Source organism: Urocampus carinirostris, chromosome 8 (assembly GCF_059441175.1).
Source record: "Urocampus carinirostris isolate Australia breed hairy pipefish chromosome 8, RoL_Ucar_1.0, whole genome shotgun sequence".
In the NCBI taxonomy this organism is placed as follows: Eukaryota; Metazoa; Chordata; class Actinopteri; order Syngnathiformes; family Syngnathidae; genus Urocampus; species Urocampus carinirostris.
In genome coordinates this window covers 40,732,453-40,756,938 of record NC_142356.1, presented here as the reverse complement: position 1 = coordinate 40,756,938, position 24,486 = coordinate 40,732,453, and the positions used below count along the sequence as shown (strand labels likewise).

Below are 24,486 nucleotides of genomic sequence, written 5' to 3'. Positions count from 1 at the left end.
TCTTTTATTAGCATATTTAGTATTGGAGTAATCCAAAAGTAATTGAAAGTAATCAAGTTAAAGTAACCCTACCCAACCCTGCTCATCATATCGAATACGATCGCTTTTGTCGGAAGCGCAGCAGAATGCGCGTTCAAGCGACGGGGGTGTGTGTGTGGGGGGAGGGGGGGGGTTGGGTTTGGTGGGGTGGGGGTGGGGCGGGGGTGGGGGGTTTGCAGGGGAGTCGGATTTAGGCACTACACCGGAAGAAAGTCTATGTTCTTTGTCTTGCCATTGGTAGGATTCGGCCAAACGTAACACGTAATATGTTACGTATGTCAAAGTCGCGCGAAAGGCGAGCTTCGCTTGATATTCAAGACTTATAGCATTTCTGTGTCTCTAGGCACCCATAGCAGTGTGACTTCAGACTAACATGGCGTCGAGTCCCGCATGGATTCCTATTTTTAGAAAAAACTCGAATTTCTCAACCTATGATTTTTTTTTTATGAAAATTGACATTGTTATGGTAGTTCATGTATTTTTGCCTAGTATTCAAATAAATGTTCTTTTTACTGAAAGAACGTTTATATTTGACCACCAGGAGGCACACATAATGTTACATAATGTCCATTTAATTCATAAGATAGGAAACTCATATGAACATTTAATAGTAAAAAACAAATGTAAAAAGGTCCACAATATATGACCTGTGCAATTGACACATTGGGAAGACAACTGACAACTGTCCATATAAAAATAAATGATGACATTGATATTTTGACATTTTTTGTCCACTTTACATTATATAACACAAATATCCTTGCGATAATGAACAGTAAACATTAATGCACTAAATAGCATGGACAGCAATAGGATTTGTGTGGGTAACCAAACCATATCTCATAATTTGATAAAACACATAACAGAAGAGCAGCCCTTTGAGACTCTTTGCGATTAAGGGCTATACAAATAAAAATGACTTGACTTGACTAGAAGAGAACAACTGACCTTTATTATTTAACATTTGGTGAATGTTGAATGGACTAAACATCCTAAAGAAAGTTTAGGCCAAAGATTCTACAGGCAAAATGAATTACTTTAACACTTACAGAATGTTCAAATGTAGAATTAAAAAGGATTGAGAATAACAAAGATAAACTGTGAGAGTTATTTAATTTTCAACTATCGTTGTATTTTGGTCCTGGCGATTGAGCCACATGATATCTAGCAGAGGTCAGCTGTTGGAAAGCAGTCTATAAAAAGTCATTCGTCCCAATGTCCTTATTTCATTATACAAATGTGTAATACAAAATCATGTAAACGGAGCAAATACATTTGAAAATCCAACCCAGGTGTTGTTAAAAGTCCCTTAGTTTCTATTTTCAGAGCATTTTAGAAGACCATTCCAGCAGGGCTTAGTGCAAAGTCAAAAAGTGTCTTAGATTTTCCAGAATATTTTTTTCCGGTACAGCACGTAGGAGATGAGAACCCAACAAGAGACGGCCACAAGGTTCTGGGTGAGGTGCTCGGCGTGGGATTGGGTATTGATCATGCGCCAGCGAAAAGGAAAGTAGTCCTCAAACACTTCGTGGCCCACATACACAAGGATAGAATTCATGCCTGATTTATTCAGAAAGGGGAAAAAGGAAATCAAACATTTGAAAGTAATACTGTGAAGTAATTTAAAACTTGAGGTCGTTGGAGCTTAGAAATGAATCGTCTTTACTATCATTGATATCAACGTCGTGAAACATTGTATGCAACGACATATGACATAGCACTCGTGGGTAAAATTTGTAATAAAGACTTTGAAGAGAAAAAATATATTACTATCTGAATAAAAGGACAAAAAAATTGCAACATCGTGCTTAAACAACTGGTCTGCTGCCCTTTTATTATACAGCTAATTTTGTTCAAATATTTGATTGTTTCCTTTAGTTAATTAGTCCTTGATGAGTTGTTTGTGTGCTGTTCCTTAGTAAAAAGTTACAAAGATATCTGCGACATTATTCAGTGAGGCTAGTATATCTTTTTTTAATTTTTTATTTTATTTTTTAAATAGAGTGGGTGTATACTGCAATGGTTTATAGTTTGGCTAATGTGGTCAGGGCTCAATAAAAGAAAAGAAAAAAAGAAAGAAGACGAAAAACGCGGAGACTTGCAGGGAAAAACAGGTGGAGCAATTGGAAATACATACTACATACATTAAAATATCGCAAATGCTGAACAGGGGGCATAGTAATTGATGTGCAAGTGTTGACCTTTTTTTCTTAGTTCCTCAATACAGTACACATAATACAATACTTTTTTTAGCTTTAGATTTGTTTAGAAATTATATTTTTAAATGCAATAATATGCGCAGCCGTGTTTTTCTCCGCCCAACAATAATGTAACCGTCCTCACAAGTGTGGTATTTACCTGGGTAAAAGAAAGGCGCTCCAGACCACCACTTTTTCACATCTACTATGTAGTAGATCAGAGAAAGCAGAACATAGGCAAAGCAGCCAAGTGTCGTCACATATGACAAAGACCTGGAAAAAACAATTATGTATTTTAGTAAAAAAAAAAAAAGGCTGACTTTACATTAAGAGCTGCAACAATGAATCAATGAAGTCAAGACATTTTAATTTATATATCCCTTAATTACAAAGTCTCAAATGGTCGCAGAAATCCCCATTACACCCGCCCCTGCTCTGAAAGGTATGGAAAAAATACAGAAAACGACGAAAAAGTACAGGCAAAAAAAAAAAAAAAAAAAAAAGTAAAAATTCATTGAAAAGTACTGGATCAAAATTGATTTATATCAATTATTAAAAGTGTTGGGGACTATTTCTCTCATCAAATTGTTCTGCCGTGCCATTAATAAGCCAATAAGCATATTAAATGAAAACAAAGGGTGCATGGAATTCCCTTGCGAAGTTAAAAATGTAGTACCAGATAGCGCCTTGAGAAACTTTTTATACATAGAAAAAAAGGTATCTTACATTTTTTTTTTATCCTTTTTTTTTTTAACACTGACAGTTTCATGACAGTTTTGTTTGCAAAAACTACGAGGTTAACCATTTTCAAGCAAACGAAGTATCTCAGAAATCCAGATAATACAATGGTAAAAAAATGAATTAAAAAAAAAATATAGAAATGAAAAACTAAACAAAAGGGGAAGATTCTTAATCATATTATACATTATTCACACGTTCCGAATGTTTGTCCAATTCAAATATTTTACCACAAAAAATAAAAACTGTTGACAAAATTTTGAATAGTGGGTTTAACTTTTTTGGGGAAATGTCTTTTTGCGGCACATAAAAATGTTTGATTTTCCTTTTTTTTTGTATATTAAGTCCAAATAAAACAATCTTTCGATAAGATGGTAGGAAAAGAGTATTTGACACGGCTGCAGGTGTATAGCATACATTTGTATGTACTTTTGTTTATTAAGTTATTTGACAAACATTTGGATTTTTTTTTTTTTACAATTAATAATATTATGTTGTTTGTGCACTTTTCCCCGTCTGTTTAAAACTTCAATATTTGAATAAAGAGGAAGACATTAAAAACGTGGTTTGTAAAAATCAATTCATCGAAAAAAATAATCCATCGATTAAAATATCGTTAGTAGCAGCCCTAATTACATTTGAGTGGTAAATCATAATTACCATAAATTCTTATTGACAGGAATGAATCCCTCCTCTGTTGAACACTTGGTGAGAGCAGCTGATATGATGCCCTATGTGTGACACAAATCATTCTATTTTCATGCACATATAAGATAGCATTGGAAGATAAATCAAATGAGTACTATGGTCAAACTAAGACGAATATTGATTTTAAGGGGACACAGTAAATAAAAAGAAATCTACTCACCAAAATGAAGCCCCAAATGAGGAACCTTGATAGGATGCTGGAATGAAGATCTCTGTAGTGTAAAATTATTTTTCCTGCCTAGGAAAGTTACATAGACAAAAGTTTAAAATAAATAGATGAATGAATAAAATGAAACAGTCAATTGGTTTAGAACCTCTCCAAGCAGGCTAATTTTTTAGTACACTGCTGTTAGAGACAGACTAACCAATGGAGCATTGAAAAAAATATTCAAAAAGATTAATTCCAATTTACTGAAAACAAATAACTGGAAACATAAGCAATTAAAAAATAAAAAACAAAACTTATTTTTTTAAAAAAAGGTGTGGACATGACAATAAAAAATGAAGTCACTTCATCATTCACACCTGCAATAGTAAAAAAATGAAGTAAAGAGAAAAAATAATAATCTAGAAATGTTCAACTCAACAAAAGGGGAAGATTCTTAACCATCCATCCATCCATCCATTATCTGGACCGCGTAACCTCACTAGGGTCGCGGGGGTGCTGCTCATTTTGTGGCAAAACTTAAAAAACCCACACAATTTTGTCAAAAGGATACACTGACTTAATTATACGTCTTTGAATTAAAAAAAAAAAAATGTAGGGATGAGAATTTTTTTTCGTAGAAAATCCCAGGTATAGTGTTTTGTTGATGTTGCTTTGTTTAAAAAAATGATTAAAAATAGGGTTTGTTCAATGGAGAATAACTTCAAATTTTAGGTGATTATGTGATCAAGGGTTTTGTTTAATCGAGCACATTTTTAGATAGTTGTTTTGAAGGAAAATCATATTTCATAGGTTGCCAACACAAAATCACACGTGTTTTGGGAGTTATTGAAACAAAAATTGCGTCTCAAATTTTAGATTTTATCTTCATAATTACCCACTCTACCAGTCTAAAACCATTTATGTTCCTCATTAGACAATATTTTCATTTTCTATAGAAGTAGAAGCAGTGCCTGGTTGTGTCACCTATCTACCTCTTCGTAATTTGCACAAAGCACTACTTTTTGGAGACATGTTTTGTAAAGAAAGGCAAACCTCATAACACCAAATAAATCTTAAATGTGTATTGTTTTCCTAAAAATAGTATGCGGCTTAGATAAAGTTACTAGTTATCTGCATTCGTATTCGTCACCTGAAGCTATATTTTATGTGTTATCGGCATCAGCAGGAAAAAACGGCTATCCTGCATCCCTATTTCTAACCCAAGTGGTAAATCAGTCCCTTCTTGATCCAAATTGGTTTGATTTCACCCCACTTGTTTTTAGTTGCACTAAATTGGGACTACGTCCACTGTACGACAATTTTTCAAAAATAATTTCAATTATTTTTTTAGTCACAATAATTAGTCATTTCTTGCTTATAAAGACTAAAACACTGACATAAAAATGTACCTGTAGCCCAAGAAAAGCCAAAACAATGGAATTGATGCTTCCGAGAACACCCTCTGGATCATACGGCATGTGGGTGGCATAAATGACCTTCAAAAGAAAATAACTTGAGTCAACCACGAGTTTGTGATTTCGACTATTTACACGGGTCTGATCTATGTCCATTTTATTGAGTCATTTGACTAACTCTGGCCGAGGGCGTCTGGTAGATGTGTTTTTCTCCGAGTAGCCAGCGGTCAATGAAACCAGCTGCACCGCCAGTACAATTTGGGTACATGCCCATGTCTCCAATCCCACCTGGGCCTAGGTAGCCACTGTTTCAAAAGAGAATAGAGGAAAATAAACTCAAGGCAAATTACAGAAAAATGTTTAGTATAGGTGCAGAATCCCTTATATAGTCATTGTTTTGCTACAACAAAATTAGTCTTGCACTAAAGTTGGCAAAGTATACATTAGGGCTGCAAGATTTTGGAAAAATGTGTCGTTGAAAACCCAGAAAAATACCCTTGAATGATATTTTATTTCACTTAAAATCCTGTGACTTATCCTAGATTGGTCCTAACAGCAAAAACATAAAATGTTTTTATTCAGATTTCCATGTAAGCCTTAGACAAATAAGTACAAAAATGCTCCTTAAAATGCAGACAACACAAAGGTAATTCATATTGACATGCTTTAACCTTGAGAAAACAACACTCTTCTGGGGAGCTTTGTAATGGTTGTATCTGCTCACACAAGGCTCAAAGGTTCAACATCGTCTTTACAGTATTGTCATTAACATAAAATGCCAATAACATTTTCTTTGCAGCCTCGAAGTACAGTGTTTTAGAAAAGAAGTTCAAAATTTACAAAGTTTCTTTTTTTTTTCCCCACTGCCTTGCGATTACACAATTGTACTACATCACATCACTATATCTGTATCGCAATCTAGAGTTTGGTTTAATGTGCAGATCTAGTATACACAGTATAAAAAAATAAATAAATAAAAAAATATGAAATATTTCCCTCTAATATTAAGTACTCACATATAGAATAGAAATTACACACAACTGGGATATTGCACTTCAACCCTGGACATTGCACTTAAAACCAAGAAATATATCTCGACCAAAAAATGAGGAAATTATGCAGTTAGATGTGAAACAATTAACTAAAGGACTATTTGACAGCTTATAAATTCAATCATTAATAATAAGAAATATTAAATATTCTCATCATTAGTTAATAGTTTTGTAAATACGGGGCTAATATACTCAACATTAAATATTCAATCATTGATTCAAATTTGTTAGTGATAGATGACATATTATCTTTGTGTTCAATATTGTGGGAACCTAATATGACATGTCATAATTTAGTAAATTTACTTCTTTTTTTTTATTTTTTTAAATATCTTTTATACAGATTATCCAACACTTAGGGTGTTTTTTTATAAGGATTATGAAATGGTATTAATAAAAGTGATTAATTTGGGAGGTAGTCCCTCGTGATTTGTACTACTTTGGAAAATAATGCTCCATATTTTGCCTTTTTTTTTTAGCTTATAGGATAAACCAGGTGTTGGCAACCCAAAATGTTTAATGAGAAACAAACAAACAAACATACATTTGGAGCCGCAAAAATTTAAAGCTATATATATATATATATATATATATATATATTGTACACACATACACACTGTACCAAATTTTCTGAACTAAGTCTCTCCGGAGTACAAGTCTCACCAGCCAACTATTGCATAATTTAGAATTGATAACATGTATAAGTCACACTAGCAGTATTTTGGGGGAAAAGTATTTAATAAAATCCAAAACCCAAATCACACATGTCCTCTTGAAAGGCAATTTTAAATTAAAATAAATCTGAGAAGAAATGTTTGTGTATTATCTTAGACACGCCCATCAGTAATGACGTAACACATTAAGAGTTATTCAAATAACTCTATAGCATGAAAGAACATGCGTACCAAATTCATTTTCACTCAAAATCACAAAATTCAATTTTTATCCTCTGTGTCACGGTGGATGGTGTGCCGTTTGTTTCGTCTTTCTGCTTCTATGTTGCTTGCATCAGACTCACCGTCACCTCCACTCTTACAATTGTCCTGCTAACTCCAAACTTTCTTTCTGCTTTTCGGCTGCATAGTTCACTATTTGCAGCTAATAATCTGCAGAATATGATATTATTTTTGGTCCTCTTAGTTGTTTTTATAAATTACCGGTGTGGCAAAAAATCTCAGCATAAAATGCCTCCCGCTATTTTGGCAAATTACACATCATCTTCTGCACGATTGTGTTTCAATTTTTAAAAAAAGGAGGACATTTTTTTGCACATTATGGCAAATGTTAAAATGATCAACACAGGCCTAAAGCGCTTTCTTGCAGTTTAGTAAAAATAACGTGAAATGATACAGTACACCTGGTAATAATGTGGTAAAAAATTCACAGATAAGTCTAATCGGAGTGTAAGTAGAACTTTGAAAAAAAAATGACTTGTAGTCCCTAAAATACAGTATTTATTTATATTCATTGGAAAATACAAGAATGTTTGTGTCTTGATTTTCCTCCAACAGTTATAAAAGCATTTTCGGTTATCAAACATTTTTGAAAAAGCACCAGGGAGCTGCTAGGTACCACCAAAGAGCCACAAGCATCTCCAGAGCGGCCTCTTGCCGACCCCCAGGCTAAACCACGACAACATTTATCGGTCATTTATAATTTTTACAATGATAAGTTGAAGTAATGCCTTGTTTAAAATGCCGGAATTGAAATTCAAACACATATGACTTGAGCTTTAAGCCAAGTCATACCAGACAAGCTGGCGCTGAAGCTACACATGGTACTCTGCCTGCGTCATTTTGCCGCTGGATCGGGCACATTCTCACCAATAGGCCTAAGGTGGTGAGAATTGGGGAAACGCTGTCATGTGCTCCGCCTAGCCCTGTTCACCTCATTTACTCACGACTGTGCTGCCATCCAATACGGTTGTGAAATTCACAGATGAAACTACAATGGTGGGTTTCATCTCAGGGAACACTGAGACCCAATACAGAGAGGAGATACAGCAGCTCTGTTGGTGGTGTTCAGCAAACAAACCTGGTGCTGAAAACTTAAAAGACCTAGGATGTCACCGTGGACTTCATGAGGTCCAGAGAGACCAAACATGTCCCCATCCTCCTGGACGGAGAAGTGGTGGAGCAGTGAAACGTCAATTTCCTAGGCTTTCATATCATATTAGACCTCTCCTGGTCTACCAACACTTGCCACCTGGTGAGGTAATGTAAGCAAAGAATATTTTCCTTCAAGAAACTTACAGTGGCTTGCGAAACTATCTGGCCCGCTAGAACTTTGTGACCTTTTGCCACATTTCAGATGTAAAACTAATTTCTTGTGAAGCATCATCAATAAGTGGGACACAATCATGAAGTGGAACACACTTTATTGAATATTTTAAACTTGACTAACGATGATAAATGGAATCCACCAATGTGTAATCAATTCTCTGTATAAATGCATCTGCACTGCGATAGTCTCAGAGGTCTGTTAAAAGCATAAATGAGGAACACACAAGGCATGTCCGAGATACTGTTGTGGAGAAGTTTACAGCTGGATTTAGATACAAAAATATTTCCCAAGCTTTTAACATCCCAAGGAGCACTGTGCAAGCAATAATATTGAAACGGAATGAGTATCAGACCACTGCAAATCTACCAGGATCGGGCCGTCCCCTAAAACCTTCAGCTCATACAAGGAAAAACCTTATCAGAGATGCAGCCAAGAGGCCCATGATAACTCTGGATGAACTGCAGAGGTCTTCAGCTGAGGTGGGAGAATCTGTCCATAGGACAACAATAAGTCGTATACTGGCCTTTATGGAAGAGTGGCAAGAAGGAAGCCATTTCTTAAAGATATGCATAAAAAGTGTTGTTTAAAGTTTGCCACAAGCCACCTGGGAGACACAACAAACATGTGGAAGAAGGTGCTATGGTCAGATGAGACCAAAATCGAACTATTTGGCAACGATGCGAGACGTTATGTTCGGCGTAGAAGCAGCACAGCTCATCACCCTCAACATACCATCCAAACATGGTGGTGGCAGCATCATGGTTTGTGCCTGCTTTTCTCCAGCAGGGACAGGGAAGATGGTTAAAATTGATGGGAAGATGGATGGAGCCAAATACAGGACCATTCTGAATGAAAACCTGATGGAGTCCGCAAAAGACTGGGACGGAGATTTGTCAATGATTCAAAGCATAAAGCAAAAGCTCCAACGGAATGGTTCAACAAAAAACATATCAAATGGCCAAGTCAAAGTCCAGACCTCAATCCAATTGAGAATCTGTGGAAAGAACTGAAAACTGCTGTTCACAAAGGCTTTCCATCCAACTTCACTGAGCTTGAGCTGTTAGGCAAGGGCGAATGGACAAAGATATCAGTTTCTCAATGTGCAAAACTGCTAGAGACATACCCCAAGCGACTTGCTGCTGTGATCGCATTAAAAGGTGGCACTACAAAGTATTAACTCAATGGGGGTGAAAAATTTTGCACATCCACTAATGTTTTTTATTTGTTAAAAAAGTTTAAAATATCCAATCAAGTGTGTTCCACTTTATGATTGTGTCCCACTTATTGTTGATGCTTCACAAGAAATTACAGTTTTATATCTTAATGTTTGAAGTCTGAAATGTGGCAAAAGGTCACAAAGTTCAAGGGGCCAATTATTTTCTGTATATGGATGGTCTTTCCCCTCAGATGCTCCTCATCTTTTACAGATCAACAATCTATAGCATCCTCTGCTTCAACGTGGCGTGTGGTATGGCAGCTGCACGGCACAGGTGAGAGAACAACTGACGTGGGTTGTTAGGACTACACTGGGCATTGTGGGCTACTCCCTCCATGACTTGCAACCCACATATGCAGGCCAAGTCAAGTCCAAGCCACTCGGGCCACAGACCGTATGCTTCCATCAGAAGAGCCCTATAAGAACGTACACACCACCACTAACAGACTAAGAGACCGTTTTTTCCCAGAGCTATCAAATCATTAGACTCACGTTGGGCAGCCAGCTACAGGAAGTAGAAAAGTGAGGCAGAGCCAAAGAACTTCTAGAAGGAGCACAAAAATCCATGCTGGCCAGTAGAGCAATACATCAACGCATGAGGACCACCAAGCATCCTGTGGAAACAGAATCATACATGTATTTCCTCTCACACATAGGACTCAAAATGACCAAAATCATAAAAGTCACACCTCTATATACGAGCAGCTCGAGACTAAAAAATTATGATACACAAGGTTTATTTAGAACATAAATTTTGCTCAACATACGTGGGAAAATCCGAGTTATGAGAATTTCACAACCAGCATTAGTTAGTCCCAGTAAGCACATGTCCATCCTGTATTCAAGCTTGTTCTTACCATATTCCATCTACTTTTTGTTGCATTTTGTGTCCCTAGTGATGATTTCTAAAAAGGAAATGGTAATGTGTTTACTGAGGAAAAAAAAGAGGATGATGTTTCTTTAAATAAGTCAGAAATATTAGACAAACATGAGCATGTTCGTGTGAGTGACCTAGCTAAGAGGTATGATTGTTAAACCTCTACTATTTAAACACTATTAAAACAACCAGGGGTGTGTGTGTGAGTCTTTCAAAATTATGAACCACTATTTATGACAAGATGGACACCTTTGTTATTGTGGCTACGTGACAAAAAGATAGCAGGAGTGGATTTTAAGGCTAGCTATGGCTGATTTGAGAAAATCAAGAAGAGGAAGCAAGTACAAATAAATCCGCAGGAGTTTATGAGGCGCTTTCCTTTATTAAAATAAAATTTGAAAATAACGCAGTAAAAAATGTTTTTGTACGGTCATTTAAAGTTACATTAACTTCAATTTTAAGTGTATCGTACGTGCTTACATATTATCAACGTGTTCTGAAAACCTACCCCCACTATCCCGCACCACGCATTCACTTCCTTTATGTTAGCAACCACCGACTCTTTCCATGGTAAGTGCTCACAATAACTTTAAATTGTATTTTGGTAATATTCTATTCATCTTATGAATGTATTTTCATATTAAATTACTATTTGAATGCGTTTTATAGCCATTTAGGGTACAACTTTAATGCTTTTGGGAGGCCGGGAATGGATTAATCAAATTTAAACAATTTTATAACAGGAAAGTTTGCTCATTACATGTGCAATTCGAGATACTAACACAATTCTGAAACTATTTAACCCCTTAACGTTTCTGTAAAATTCGCCTAAAATTTCAATCCAAGACGTACCCAAAGTAAATGAAATGCTGTTTTTGAAACGTTTGGAGAATATGGACGGTTTTGGTCTCTCTTATGAAAGGTAACACTCTGAGATTTTTGTCCTAAACTGAAATATTCACTGCAAGAGCTACTAACATTGAGTAAGCCAAGTTGGAACACACAGTAATGGAAGGTTTTTATTTTCCTAGTGAGATTTATTTTTTTTCCAATCATGTGCCTGCAAATGAGTGTAACATGGGCATCTTGGCTAAATGTTTTTTTTAAGCCAAAGTAGGTCTATTGGCAAGTAACAGATGTTAAATAGTAGATTCACATGAACATACATACATAATATAAATACAATACTACCAAAAAATAATTTCAATAATAAGTTCATTATGAGCACTTACTATGCAGGGAGTCGGTGGTTGCTAGCGTAATAGAGGTGTATGCAAGGTGCGGATAAGTGGGAGTAGGGTTGCAGAACACGCAAGACTGTTGATAATACTGTTCACTTAAAATTGAAGTTACTGTTTTATCAGGCGTTAATAGGCTATAGCAGGCTAAGGCCAGTGGGAAGAAAGCTTGCTATTAAAAGGTCAGAGGCTATAAGCCGTATTGGAAATCATCTGACGAGTCTTTTTACTTTCAAATTAGAATTATGGTTACAAGGATTGACAAATGATGCAGTGATGCTCTTAGGCGGATTTTTTTTTCATCCGTCGGCATTATTGTGTGTTTTGGAGTAAATATTTGACACGCTTGGATTCACTCTTGTGTATGTAACCAGGCCATGTTTGTGAATAATTGGTTCAAGAGTGGAATATTACAGCACTTTTGGATGAATTATACCGGCTTTATAGTTTTCGTGTTTCTTATTTCAAACCGATTTTGAAATGGTCAGTATATCTTAAAACCCCAAGAGGTTAATGCTTTGTAGCATGACATATTTCAGTGACTGGTAACATCGTGAAGACACAACTTTGTTTATCAACAAACTGACGGCCCGCCGGCAGAACGTAAAGTGGTTAAGCTCGCATGTAGAGGTATCACGGTATAAAGGCATCTAACCGATGGTAAGATGTCAAGATTCACTCTGGCCACCAACAGATCCAGGCAACCAATGACAAAGTACGACCAGGCGAGGCGCTGAAGAACACCTGGAATTCGTAGGTTGTCCCACGACACTGGCATGCGAAGAAGAATTATTCAGAAATAAAAAGAAACTAAAACACAAAGGTCAAACTTACACAGTCCCTGGCAGTAGTTGGGATTGATGACTATGACGCCGATTACATAAAGTTGTAAACTCCTCCACATGACTTTGTTTAATAGTGACGTGCGTCTGGAGCCGAAGCGCAGCGAGGAATTTATGGAAAGTGTGGCAGATGTTCCCATGATGAAAACAAACCTTAAAGAAAAAAAAACAAAATATTTTCTATAGTGAAATATAAAAGCCTACAGTCTTTTTAACATGAAATATCAACTGATTGAAGATTATAGCGTAGCATCAGTTAGATGAGTAATCATTCAGTCTTTTTTTTTCTATCAGACCGATAAATGAAGCAGTTATATTTGGCTGTTATTGGTTCAATAACCGTTGGGCCAATAATTATCATGCATTTCTAATTAAAATGATCACAAGGAATGTATAAAAATGGAAACAGCTGTTAAAAGTTGGATATTTACCAAGGGAAGACGAGATCTGCCACAGTTAGGCCTGTAATAATACACACAGAAATAATTAAATAAATAAAGCATCCAGAAAAGCATATTGATCTTTTTTTTTATAAATGTGATATAGACATTGAAATACATCCTCACCATTCCAGCTCTCATGTCTGAAGAACCAATATCGCCCTCCTCCGTAGTTGACAAAAACCATAATAATTAAGGAAAGCCTGTGAAATGATAGACATGATTAAAATTTGGAACAAGTAATTCATTTCCAATTTAAAAACAAAACAGAGTGGATATTGTTTTGCTACTTGCCAATAGGAATGCAAAAAAATAGATCATTATTTCAATTAATCTGACAATTGTTATTTTATTTTTTTTAATTTCTGTTTTCTGAAAAAGATTATTCTAACTGAAAATCTGGATAAAACTTATCTAATTTAAGCAATGTGTGACACAACAAATAATATCTGGGGAGTCGACGGAGGTCACTCCTGGGCCGCTCGACGGATCGAGTTCGGCGGACGCAGCGTCACCCTAATAAGGATAAGCGGTGCAGGTAATGAGATGAGATTTTTTTTTTTTTTTGAAGGGGTGTCGCTACTTCGCAGATTTTCACTTTTAGCGGGTGGTTTTGGTCCTCATTAACCGCGATAACCGAGGTCTTATTGTATATCATGGTGAGGTGGTAATGATTCCATTTATTTGTGTTAAATTATACTTCTAAAATTGTAATTGAATAGTTTCCTTTTTAACTTATTTATTTTTATTTAGTATTATGTGAGGGAAGCACGGCGGCGCAGTGGTTAATGCGGCACAGTTCTGAGGTCATGAGATTGAACCTCCTGTGTGGAGTTTGCAAGTACTCCCCATGCTTGCGTGGGTTTCCTTCGGGCACTCCGGTTTCCTCCCACATTCCAAAAGCATGCATGTCAGGATAATTGGCCGGTCTGAATTGCCCCTAGGTGTGAATGAGCGAGCCAATAGTCTGTTCCTGTGTGCCCTGCAACTGGCTGGCAACCAGTTCAGGGTGTCCCCCTACCCACTGCCCGAAGATAGCAGGGATGGGCTCCAGCATCCCCGCAACCCTACAATAAGCGGTGCAGATAATGGATGGATAGTATTACGTGTTTCTATACGATTACCCTTGACGTATTATCTTAAACTGTGGTGATTTTATCTTGTACAGGTTATTGGACCATCAAGATACCACTGTTTCATTCCATTGTGCATTTCACATGTTACAAAGACAATACATTATATTCTAGGCTAAAAATACATACACGATATAAAAATATTATGTGCAGTAATTTTGAAATTCCAATGAAAAAAGGACAAAATTAAAAATGAAAAAGTCTATTGGAAAAAGATTAAAATATTGTGATTTGTAATTATACGATTAAATGTATAATTACTGAAATGAAAATTGAATAAATATAATACATTTCTTCAAAAGTGGGTCTCAAGACACCAGAGAAGACAGTTTTACCCTCTAAATACATCCAAGGACCTCAGCCTCTTGCTGGGACTGGGTGGGGGCGGTAGGATATTATCAGTCACCGGCGACACTATCCTGCCAGGGGAGCCCAACTCCTAGAGACACAATTAAGTCATAACAATTTTGTGAAGATGTACTCAAAAAGTACATCATTCTATCCCCAAAATAACATTTTTCATACGATGATATTTTCATTGATCATATATAAACCGTACAACTAGTACTCACTGAGTTGATCAACCGCTCTGTTTCCAAGGTACTACCAAATCTGAAGAAGATGCCCCTTACAAAATCCAGCCTTCTAAAGAAATACAAATTAGATGAGAAATATCCGGGATTAAAATGCGTGGGAAATTTTGATGTAAAAGTAGCTTGTAGCTTTAAAAACAAAATTTTTATTTGTAGCCAAAAATGTGGATTTGTTGGAAAGGGTAATATTAGAAGATAGATAAAATGACAGATCGGATGACAGATCGAACGACAGACGACAGAAAGCCCAAACAACAGATTAAAAGATAGAAAGACAGATAGAACGACAAAACCATAGCTAGAACAACAGATAAAAAGAACGACCAATAGATGGGACAACATAACGACAGATTGACCGGACGGCAGAAGGACAGATCGGACGGCAGATAGATCAACTAAAAGTAAACATTTCTTGGCTCCAACTACCAAATTTGGTTTTAAAGATACATTTTACTTTTGCACCAATTTTACCTCTATAAAGTATTTCTTTTTCAGATCACATACAGACTTACGGTAATATCGCTCTTGCCAGAGCAAAAAATATTCCCAGTCCAGCAAAGACGAGGAAGGCTATCAAGATTGCTGTGAAGAGTTTGGGACAAGATATACTAATATGTAAATTCACATTGAAGAAATTATTCTTTGTGACAGACTTACGTATGTAACTATTTACTGGGGCTGCATCAGTCACGATTGAGCAGTTGAACGCAGAGCTATTCAACATCTTTATCCATAGAGAGTAGTTTCCTTGTTCCCCAAAGTGGAAAGGAATACTGCAAATGAAAGTTTTTGATGGTTACGTACTATTTCATGAATGGAAAAGCTTTAAAGGAACAGTGCGTAATGATTAAACATTAGAGGTCCTTGCAGCTAAGAATGGGGCTTAACTGTGTGCACTTGAAAAAGACACCACAGAACGCTGAAGGATAACACTTGGCAAAATTTGGAAGCCTACTTCCACATTTTCTTGTGGAGTGACTGAAAAGAACAAATAGCTGGAGTTGGTCAAAACTGGTATAAGCAGTATCTGAAACTCATGACAAAAGGTTACCGGACAGCAGGGCAGACAACTCAGAAAAGTTGCCTGCCCCATTTTTCACAACTTGAAAGACAATAAGACGACTAATCACACACACAAAAAAAAACATTGTTGCAAAGTATTTAGGATTGATAATCAGAATATATAACATAACACTTTAAAATTAAGTTTATTAAAAATCTACTTATAACATTCATTGTATACATATATATATATATGTCAGGTTTTTAATGTAAATCTCTTGATTTTATGTCTCAAGGTAATCAGCTTGTTTTTATATTACTAAATATAAAAACAATGTTTCTCATACAAACACACACATAAAGTAACGTTTCAACAATGAGTGTAATTATATCTTTTGTACTTTTATCAATCTTGTATTTTATTTTGAAGTCGTGTTCTGGCTCTGTACTGATTCCTCTGACGTCACGAATAAACTTTTGTCTCTCTTTTTCCGAAAACTCAACAAGAGGTCGCGTGAGTTTTTTGCCCCCACCATAATGTCGAATTAAACCATATACATGTATTTTATCTGTGCAAATATGGCCACGAAATAGTCATAATAATGATTGACTTTAACAATATATATATATATATATATATATGACATTGCTGTTTTCCATCTGCCATCAGTATGTACCTGTAGTTACTCATCTTCATTCATGCAATGTTTGCGTTGCGTCGTCTGCCACAAGCCACGTGAACTCCTCTTTCCACGATGCTTTTAATGTACGTTTACGTTTTGTAGCATCATCAATTTTGTTAGCTTCTTTTAAATATTTCTTCTGGGGATTATGTTTTGGATTGATTCCGAACCACTTATCCATTTTTCTTGTGTTCTCTGTGAGTCTACTTTGGAAAATGGTATGCAAATGCACGCCCTTATAACGCTCGGGAAGGTCCAGAAGTGCGAAGTTATTCCGATTGGCTGCAGAGTATGCAAATTGCCAAACAAACCAAAATTCCTAAATTTCCAAACCGAACAAAGACTTCAAAATCGGAATAAAGCAAACGTTTGATTTGAGAGGGAAAAAAAAAGAAAAGAACAAAATAAAATAAATTTTAAAAAACCCGAATGATTTTTTTTTTTTCTTGAAAAAGTTGCCGGTCACCCGGGCGGAAACTTTTTGTAAGTTGTATGCCCGACGTAAAAGACACATGCCCCAGACGTTATTTCAGACACTGGTGTAAGATATCTTTAGCAGCTAACGGGAGAACCTTCTAAAAAGGCCATTAAAAGATCTTGAAAAAAAAAAACATTCATTCTTAGTAACCTGAATCACAGAACACAGGGACATTAGCAAAAATAACTCCAAAAACTACAGATGATGAGCCTCTACTGTCTACAACTCTTTCAGCATGGTTTTAGTAGGTAAGCCGAGTGTGAGCCACTCGACCTCTATTCCTGCGAAATAATTGGCTGGTTCCCGTCACCTTTGTCTCCTGAATGTTGCTCTGGAACTTGTGTTTTCATTGCATTAGCACCCCGATTTCTCCCATGTTTGGGTGGTGTGATCACAGTTTAAGTTTTTGATTTTTAGTGAACGTTCTCATCAGTCGTTATGATTTATGATGGCAAAAATTATCATTATCGTTTTATCGCCCAGGCCTAGCTATCACTAACAATAGTCGCATTATATTGTATTCATATTTTACCTTAACAAAATACTACACTTTCTTCAACTCACGAGCAGAGGTCCTCTCTGACAGAGGTGCTGTTGACTTGAATCGTCATTCCGTGCTGCGTGTTTACAACAAAGTCCTCAGAGCTCGGCTGACCTGGACTTGTTGCGGCTAAGACCACCCCGAGCTGTTGATAAAGACACTGAAAAATGGTAAAAAGAAATTAACACCACAAAGTAATGAGGACGAGAGCATGATCATGGACGAGTGTTTACCTTATAGCACCGCTGTGACGTCCAAGACACCACCAACTCGCCATCGAGTTCGTTGATGACCGTCAAAGAAGCTTCGTCCATCTTTAGGTTTGGATGCTTAGATTGAAATAGTGTAGCTGTGGAGAGAATCGGCAGCATTAAAATGGCATCTGATGGGACCATACAATATAGTTCCTTCTTTTTCTTTGGACAAGTGACCACACCCACATGCATTAGGGATAATACATCAGTACAGTACACCCCTAGGATACAGTGACACCGTTTTCATTTTAGAGTGTGGAATACTTTACGGCATTTTCCCTGCTATACGACACTAAGAAAAAAATATTTCACGTGCCCAAAAACTTGTTAATTTGTGGTGTTCGAGCGTATAATGCGTTACATGTTTAAGATAACTGTATGCTATTGATCGATATCATATAAAATGTTTGTCTGCTATTGGTTTGCGTCGTGGCATCATAAAAATGCCAACATGCTATTTGCAGAATTACCTCCCACCATTCCTTTCTCTTGATACGGTTTAGACTCAAGTGTGCTTTTGACAACTTGGCGAGTCTGCGATATGATACTGGATATTTTTTGGCACGGTATTTTTCTTTATGGGTCTAACGCTTGCAGTAGTACTACAGGGAGAAGCGAAAACATGTTAATCACGGAAACGAAACTCGCGATTATCAAAACATACGAAGAAGGCACACAAATTGATGCCCTCGCTAAGTTACATGGCTGTAAATAATCGACAATCAGGACCATGATTAAAAAAATGAGGCGATTGATGAAAGGACGGTCGTTGCAAGTAAAAGATTCAAAATATGTCTAACACTTATTTCTCAACTCTCCCTGCACCTGTCAGCTAAGTCACGTCACACAAAAAGTAAATACGATTTGTTTGTTTTTTTCTTTAAATATGCATTTATTTAGAATTTACTTAAATTTTATACATTATTATTAAAAATAAGTCGTTCTTACTGTGCGCATTTTTTTCAATTCCAGGGTACAGGTTTTCGTCAGGCATTAGCTATCGACTATAGGGTTTGTTTCCCCCTATACGGCAAACTCCGTTCAGAAAGGCTATTATTGTATCCCGAGGGTCCATAGTAAAGCTTATCTAAAGCGCTTTAATAAATACACACAATCAATAGCGAGTTGCACAAATTGGACATAAATGCTATATTGGTGCTTGAAACGGATTAGAATGAAACAATTTGGAACTCACCTTACAGATTCTACTCGCTATCCGAATTATCCGCTTGAAATATCGAGAATATGGGTTGGAAAACGAGTAGGGTGGACACGGTTAATGCTAAAGCTTTCAAGCAAAAAAAAAAAAAAAAACATGTGATCTAGGAGGCAGGATCTGTGACTGCTACATTGTCACATGTGCTTTTGTATCCGATTAATACCACAAATGAGGGAATTTCAAACGGTTATTTGAAAGAATGGGAGTGGAAGCATGACGTTTTGCAGTTTTTCTGACAATTTTAAAGTGACTGGAAATGTGCTATCGTGAAAACTCTAAGGCATTATTGCGTAAATATTCGATCCTATAAAATAATAAATATTATACACATGGCAGTTATTTAGCTATAGCTTAACAAGCTAAAGTGAGTTTGACCAACAGTTTAGCGAGAATACTCACATGAAGACAGATGAATTGTTTGTGGTGCCACACAAATGGCTAGAAGTGAGACAAGAATTGAGAAATAAAACGTGCGGAATTTCCTTGAGTTCACCATTGTGCGTTCGGGTGTCTTTTCAGGGGAGGCGAGTGAAGTTGCCTTTTCAGTGTTTTTGTTTATGCTCCTGCCCATAACAGCAAGTTGTCACTTCCGATTTTTTTAGGAAGAGAAAATACTTCAAGCAGAAGGGCAATGCCAACCAACAAGCATGTTTTAATGCAAAAGGCATTTTGTTGATATGCTTTAGCGTTTGTAAATAATTAATGTTCGACAACAACAACACAAAAAATACGAAAATATAATAATTTACATTTTAATTTTATTAACACATTGTTTTATTAAAATTCCACCCTCCAATAGAACTGTCAATATTTGTGCTTTAAAAACAAAAACAAAACTGAACAACATTAAAATTGAGGAAATTGCGTGATTTAGCGCATGCTCCATAATTTCAAAGGCAAGGCTGCCAAGTCAACTACCGATAAACTGAACCAATCTGTTTCTCACATAAAAAGAACAATAACTGTCATAAACGAAAAAGGTTCCTAGAAGATGTTGGATCTTTCATTGTATGGTATTTTGTTATTTATTTATTTATTATTATTATTTTTTATCAAATTAACCGAGATCTGGTCTGGTCTCGTCTGCATTTACATAGCGCTTTTCAAGTCAATGAAGAACTCCCAAAGCACTTTACAATGTGCTTTACACTGGACTGTAGATCTGGATTTGTGAATAATCTATGAAGATCACGAGAACCCAAATATATCGGTCTGCGCCAAATTAGCAATGATCGCAGCAAGGCTTTAGGGCTAGGACCTTAGCTTGGCCTTTTGGCTGAGAGTAAGTGTCCCGGCTCCTAGGCTTTGTAGCGTATTATGAACTGACCGATAACGGATAATCGATAATGAATAACGAAGATAGAACAATAACCCTTAAAAACTCCAAAACCCCCTTAAACTCAGAACTGTGCCGCACACGCGCTAACCACTGCGCTGCCGTGCTGCCCCTCATTAAAAGCTAATTCTCTAAATTCATTTTTTGAAAAAAAAAAACAAAAAAAAAAAACCCTTCGTTTTTTTGTTCCAGATTTGGCGCATGCTCCGAAACTTCGACAGATAGGCTGTAAAATCGATTATCGATGCTGCCGTCCAATCGAGCGTCGAGTGCGGCGACTCCCATCTGATTCCACCCATCACGATGGCGGATAAACAAAACTCGCAAAAGAGGTATTACAAATATGAAATTTTAAACGACTCTCAGTCTTTTTGCTTAGTGCTTACTGCTTGGTTTTAACTTTAGAGCGAGCAAATGTTTTTACGTTATGTGAACTGGAAGTCACTTTGGGCGGCGGGGGGGTTTTGGGGTTTTTAAGGGTTATTGATCTATCTTCGTTATTCATTATCCATTATCCGTTATCGGTCAGTTCATAATACGCTACAAAGCCTGGGAGCCGGGACACTTACTCTCAGCCAAAAGGCCAAGCTAGGGTCCTAGCCCTAAAGCCTTGCTGCGATCATTGCGAATGCACCGACACAATGTTAGCAATGCTAGTTGGATGATAGCCGGTGTTCGTCAATATTATAATGTTCAATTTATTTTTCTTCCAAGTGTAAAGATCGCTTCTGGTGCTGTAGTTTGTGTTGAAAGTGAAATCAAAGGCGATGTTACAATTGGTAAGATGTTTGGATTTGCATAGTTCAGCATTTGATTTAGGAACATGTATCCTATTTTTTTCTAACCTCCCTCATATATACCCATAGGCCCAAGGACAGTAGTCCACCCAAAAGCACGAATTATTGCAGAAGCGGGGCCTATTGTGATCGGAGAAGGCAATTTGATCGAGGAACAAGCTGTTATTATTAACAGGTGACACTGGAACTCAATGTGTTTCTAATACAATTTTTGTTTCAATTCAAAATTAGGTAGGTCCTCCGTTTTCGAGTCAATCCGTTTCAGGGTTGCGGTTAAAATCTGAATTTATTTACCCCATCAGACAGCAAATGTAAACACATTCATCTGTTCTTACCCAAATGAAAAATCCACGTTTTTGATAATATGTGTGTACAGTATAGCCCAGCAATCTAGTCTTGAACACGAGGATGTAAATACTACTGATGAAAATTTAAATCAATCCATCTGAATTTATGTATAAATCCCAAATTGCGTGCATGTGTTCGTATGTGGCTTATAGGCTCCGAAACGGCTAATAAGATGCTCGTGAACACTTTGATAGATACTTTATTCATCTCCGTAGGGAAATTCACACTTCCAGCAGTATCCTTGTGTTGAAAATAAAATAAAAAATAAAATAAATAGAATACAGAAATACTCAATATAACGTGGTGATATAATCTGTTAGTTACACAGTAGTACCTCTCCCCTGGTACCTTTTCAGCAGACCATAGACAAAACAACCTCTCAAGTAGAATGCCTGGCAATGCCAGTTCATTATGCTTGCAATAATAAAACCTTGATATAACCACGTTTTGGTAAGATTTACATATTTTTTCATGCCATGTTTTTCTTCCCTCGTAATGGTTGGGAATTTTTTTCCAAAAATTAACTGTCTTACAGTTAAACACTTGTTAAGGAACAACCTTTATAATTGTAAACTAGATCAGTGATTTGTTTTATTTTGCTCTCTGTTGTTCTCCAAAATGATTACAATAAACTTAATGATCATTTTAAGGCATTTTATTAACAGTTCTGTCAGTTTTCTGATCACTTCTCACGCTAGCCTTGTGTGTCTTCTGGACACAAAAACGTATGATGTAACAATACTATACATGCCAACCTTTTGACATTAAAAAGTGGTAGAGGTTATCATGCACTGTTTTTTTACCCGCAAAACAATCTTTTAACAAAACAAACATGTGCTCATTTGAAACCAGAAGTCGGAAATCTAATAGTGTACAAAGAAACTGCTCCTACAATCATAAGACGTAGTCTCGCTTCAAAATAAAGCAGTAGAATAAAATACTAGTCTTGAGATAACCTTTTGTTGTCTGAAATTGAAAAAGTTGTGGATTAAAAAAAATTAAATTGATAGGTGTTTTTAAGGGGAGAAAAGTGGTAGTCTAATGCGTAAATTGGCAGTGTTGATGAGTATTCAATGCTTTTATTAGTTTGGATACTAGTTCCCCGTTTTAACATTTTCAAACCAGCCACAACTGGCTTTAAAGTAAACCTCTTTTCACTGTCAACGTCCTGAAGTTTAGTTGAAAGCAATGGCAAAAAAATCTGACTTTTTGTCCGAGGGTGTTCAAAAAGCTGCGGCATCACTGTATTTGCCATACAGTTGCCAATCTATGCAATAAATTTCGAATGTATTATTCCCCTTAAATGTAAAGTATTTCACACCCGTTTTTATTCCAAGTTATCCGGAAAACATCACACCAGACACTGAAGTGGAGCCAAAGACAATGATGATTGGTGTCAATAACGTGTTCGAAGTCGGCTGTTGTATCCTTTGTCCTCCTGAAAGAACATTCCTCTTCTGACCTGACCAAAATGCACATTTGCCTTAATTGATTCTCCAGTGTCACAAGCCCTTAAAATCGGAGACAATAACGTTATAGAATCAAAAGGTGAGTCGAACCCCCATATTGCACCTTTAATCGTTTATTTTGTAATTACTCAACATCTTCCATTGCGTTTTTCAGCTGACGTCGGCAGGAACGTGATCCTCACGAGTGGCTGCATCATCGGGGCCTTCTGCCAGGTGAACACATGTGAGGTCATACCTGAGAATACGGTTATTTATGGCTCTGGCTGTATGAGGCGGGTGCAGACTGAAAGACCACAGGTATCAAATCAGCATATGTGGGGGAGGGTAAGAGAGCTGCCTGAACATTTCTTTGACATTTCCCGTTTTCCTTTCCAGCCTCAAACACTCCAGCTAGACTTCTTAATGAAGATTTTACCCAACTACCATCACTTGAAGAAAACCATCAAAGCTAGTCATACCACTAGTTAAATTGGAATTAGCGAAATAAAAAAATTAAGGCATCACTGTACAGTATATTCCAGCAATCCAGTCATCTTTATCAGTCTCTACCTTTTCTTGCTTGTATTAGTAACCCAAAAACCCTGCTTATCACAATCTGATCAACTAAAACATGATCAGTTTTGCACTGATTAACATATGAATCACAAACAGCAAGATAAAAAATAAAATGACTGATATCCGTCCACTAGGAATTCTGTAGACTGCTTTGTTAGTATCTGATAGTTTTGATTTCAACTGAAGAGGCTTATCATGTATCATACAGCAAAAACAGCAAGGGGGATCACAAAGTGAAATTGATGTATATAGGGGATAGAAACATGGATAAGTCCTAATATCAAAAATAAAGGCAAAAGCACGAAAATTGTACGCATGCTTTAACATTAAAATCAAAATAGTATTTGGTGAGTTGTACTTAAATGGAAAAAATGTGTAGATGATTAAATAACACAAGATAAAAAAAATACTTTGTGTGACAGGAGTTGAGCTGGTATAGTGGATTTACCGGGAGGATAAAAAAATTAAACATTTTAAAACTTTCGTTTGCGAGAATAGACGCTGCCCTACTTACGAACAACCGTCCGTTCGTAAGTTGAATTTGTCCGTAAGTTGCTTCAGTGCTATATTTTGTATGTTTAAGGCTTGCATAAGTAACCTGTATTGTTTTGTACTAAGAAAAACATTTCATAAAATATGCTCCATAAAGAAATAAAGTTAAGTTTAACTTACTTTTGGAAGTTACTTTTGGGTTCAAGACGTCCTCCGTGGTAGAGTGGACGAAAGAAAGCGATCCAAATATTTTCTTTACAACATCAAGGTTTCTTATTCCACTTTAATTTCCAAAGAAACAGCTAGTCTTTTTTACACTTTCCTCTAACCATATTGAATGGATGCACGACTTATTAAACAATGTCAAAGTTCTTAGCGCTCTTTAGATACAT

General features: G+C 36.5%; 2 protein-coding genes across 4 annotated transcripts; one reads left to right on the top strand and one right to left on the bottom strand.

Moving 5' to 3' along the window:
* Positions 1-590: 590 nt before the first annotated feature.
* On the bottom strand, positions 591-19,664 carry hgsnat (heparan-alpha-glucosaminide N-acetyltransferase). 3 transcript variants are annotated; one of them, XM_088342704.1, is made up of 18 exons: positions 19,497-19,664; positions 17,858-17,973; positions 17,648-17,784; positions 15,578-15,693; positions 15,433-15,502; positions 14,900-14,972; positions 14,663-14,766; positions 13,321-13,397; positions 13,186-13,216; positions 12,747-12,907; positions 12,568-12,683; positions 10,290-10,411; positions 5,425-5,551; positions 5,241-5,327; positions 3,844-3,921; positions 3,636-3,706; positions 2,398-2,510; positions 591-1,599 (listed from the first exon to the last, which is right to left on the bottom strand). In XM_088342704.1, the coding sequence occupies exons 1-18, from the start codon at positions 19,591-19,593 to the stop codon at positions 1,418-1,420; spliced, it is 1,878 nt and encodes a 625-aa protein (XP_088198830.1). In that variant the 5' UTR covers positions 19,594-19,664; the 3' UTR covers positions 591-1,417. The 3 variants fall into 3 exon arrangements, with proteins under 3 accessions (XP_088198830.1, XP_088198831.1, XP_088198832.1); XM_088342705.1 differs by having other exon boundaries at positions 14,900-14,969; XM_088342706.1 differs by lacking the exon at positions 19,497-19,664 and adding an exon at positions 19,074-19,235.
* A 963-nt stretch (positions 19,665-20,627) lies between these two features.
* On the top strand, positions 20,628-24,273 carry dctn6 (dynactin subunit 6). The gene is made up of 7 exons (XM_088342709.1): positions 20,628-20,765; positions 21,148-21,212; positions 21,300-21,405; positions 22,916-23,001; positions 23,079-23,126; positions 23,202-23,344; positions 23,423-24,273. The coding sequence occupies exons 1-7, from the start codon at positions 20,737-20,739 to the stop codon at positions 23,513-23,515; spliced, it is 570 nt and encodes a 189-aa protein (XP_088198835.1). The 5' UTR covers positions 20,628-20,736; the 3' UTR covers positions 23,516-24,273.
* Positions 24,274-24,486: the final 213 nt, after the last annotated feature.

What these genes read in the sequence shown, in the direction of transcription:
- hgsnat (XM_088342704.1), bottom strand. Translation starts at nt 19,593, where the DNA reads ATGGTGAACTCAAGGAAATTCCGCACGTTTTATTTCTCAATTCTTGTC. An exon ending in TCCTTGGATGTATTTAGAGG is followed by an intron (nt 13,398 to 14,662) that starts GTAAAACTGTCT and finishes ATCATTTCACAG; the next exon opens with GCTTTCCTTAATTATTATGG. An exon ending in CCTGTAGCTGGCTGCCCAAC is followed by an intron (nt 5,552 to 10,289) that starts GTGAGTCTAATG and finishes CTTTTGAAACAG; the next exon opens with TGGCTACCTAGGCCCAGGTG.
- dctn6 (XM_088342709.1), top strand. Translation starts at nt 20,737, where the DNA reads ATGGCGGATAAACAAAACTCGCAAAAGAG. An exon ending in CAAAGGCGATGTTACAATTG is followed by an intron (nt 21,213 to 21,299) that starts GTAAGATGTTTG and finishes ATATACCCATAG; the next exon opens with GCCCAAGGACAGTAGTCCAC. An exon ending in CGTGTTCGAAGTCGGCTGTT is followed by an intron (nt 23,002 to 23,078) that starts GTATCCTTTGTC and finishes TTGATTCTCCAG; the next exon opens with TGTCACAAGCCCTTAAAATC.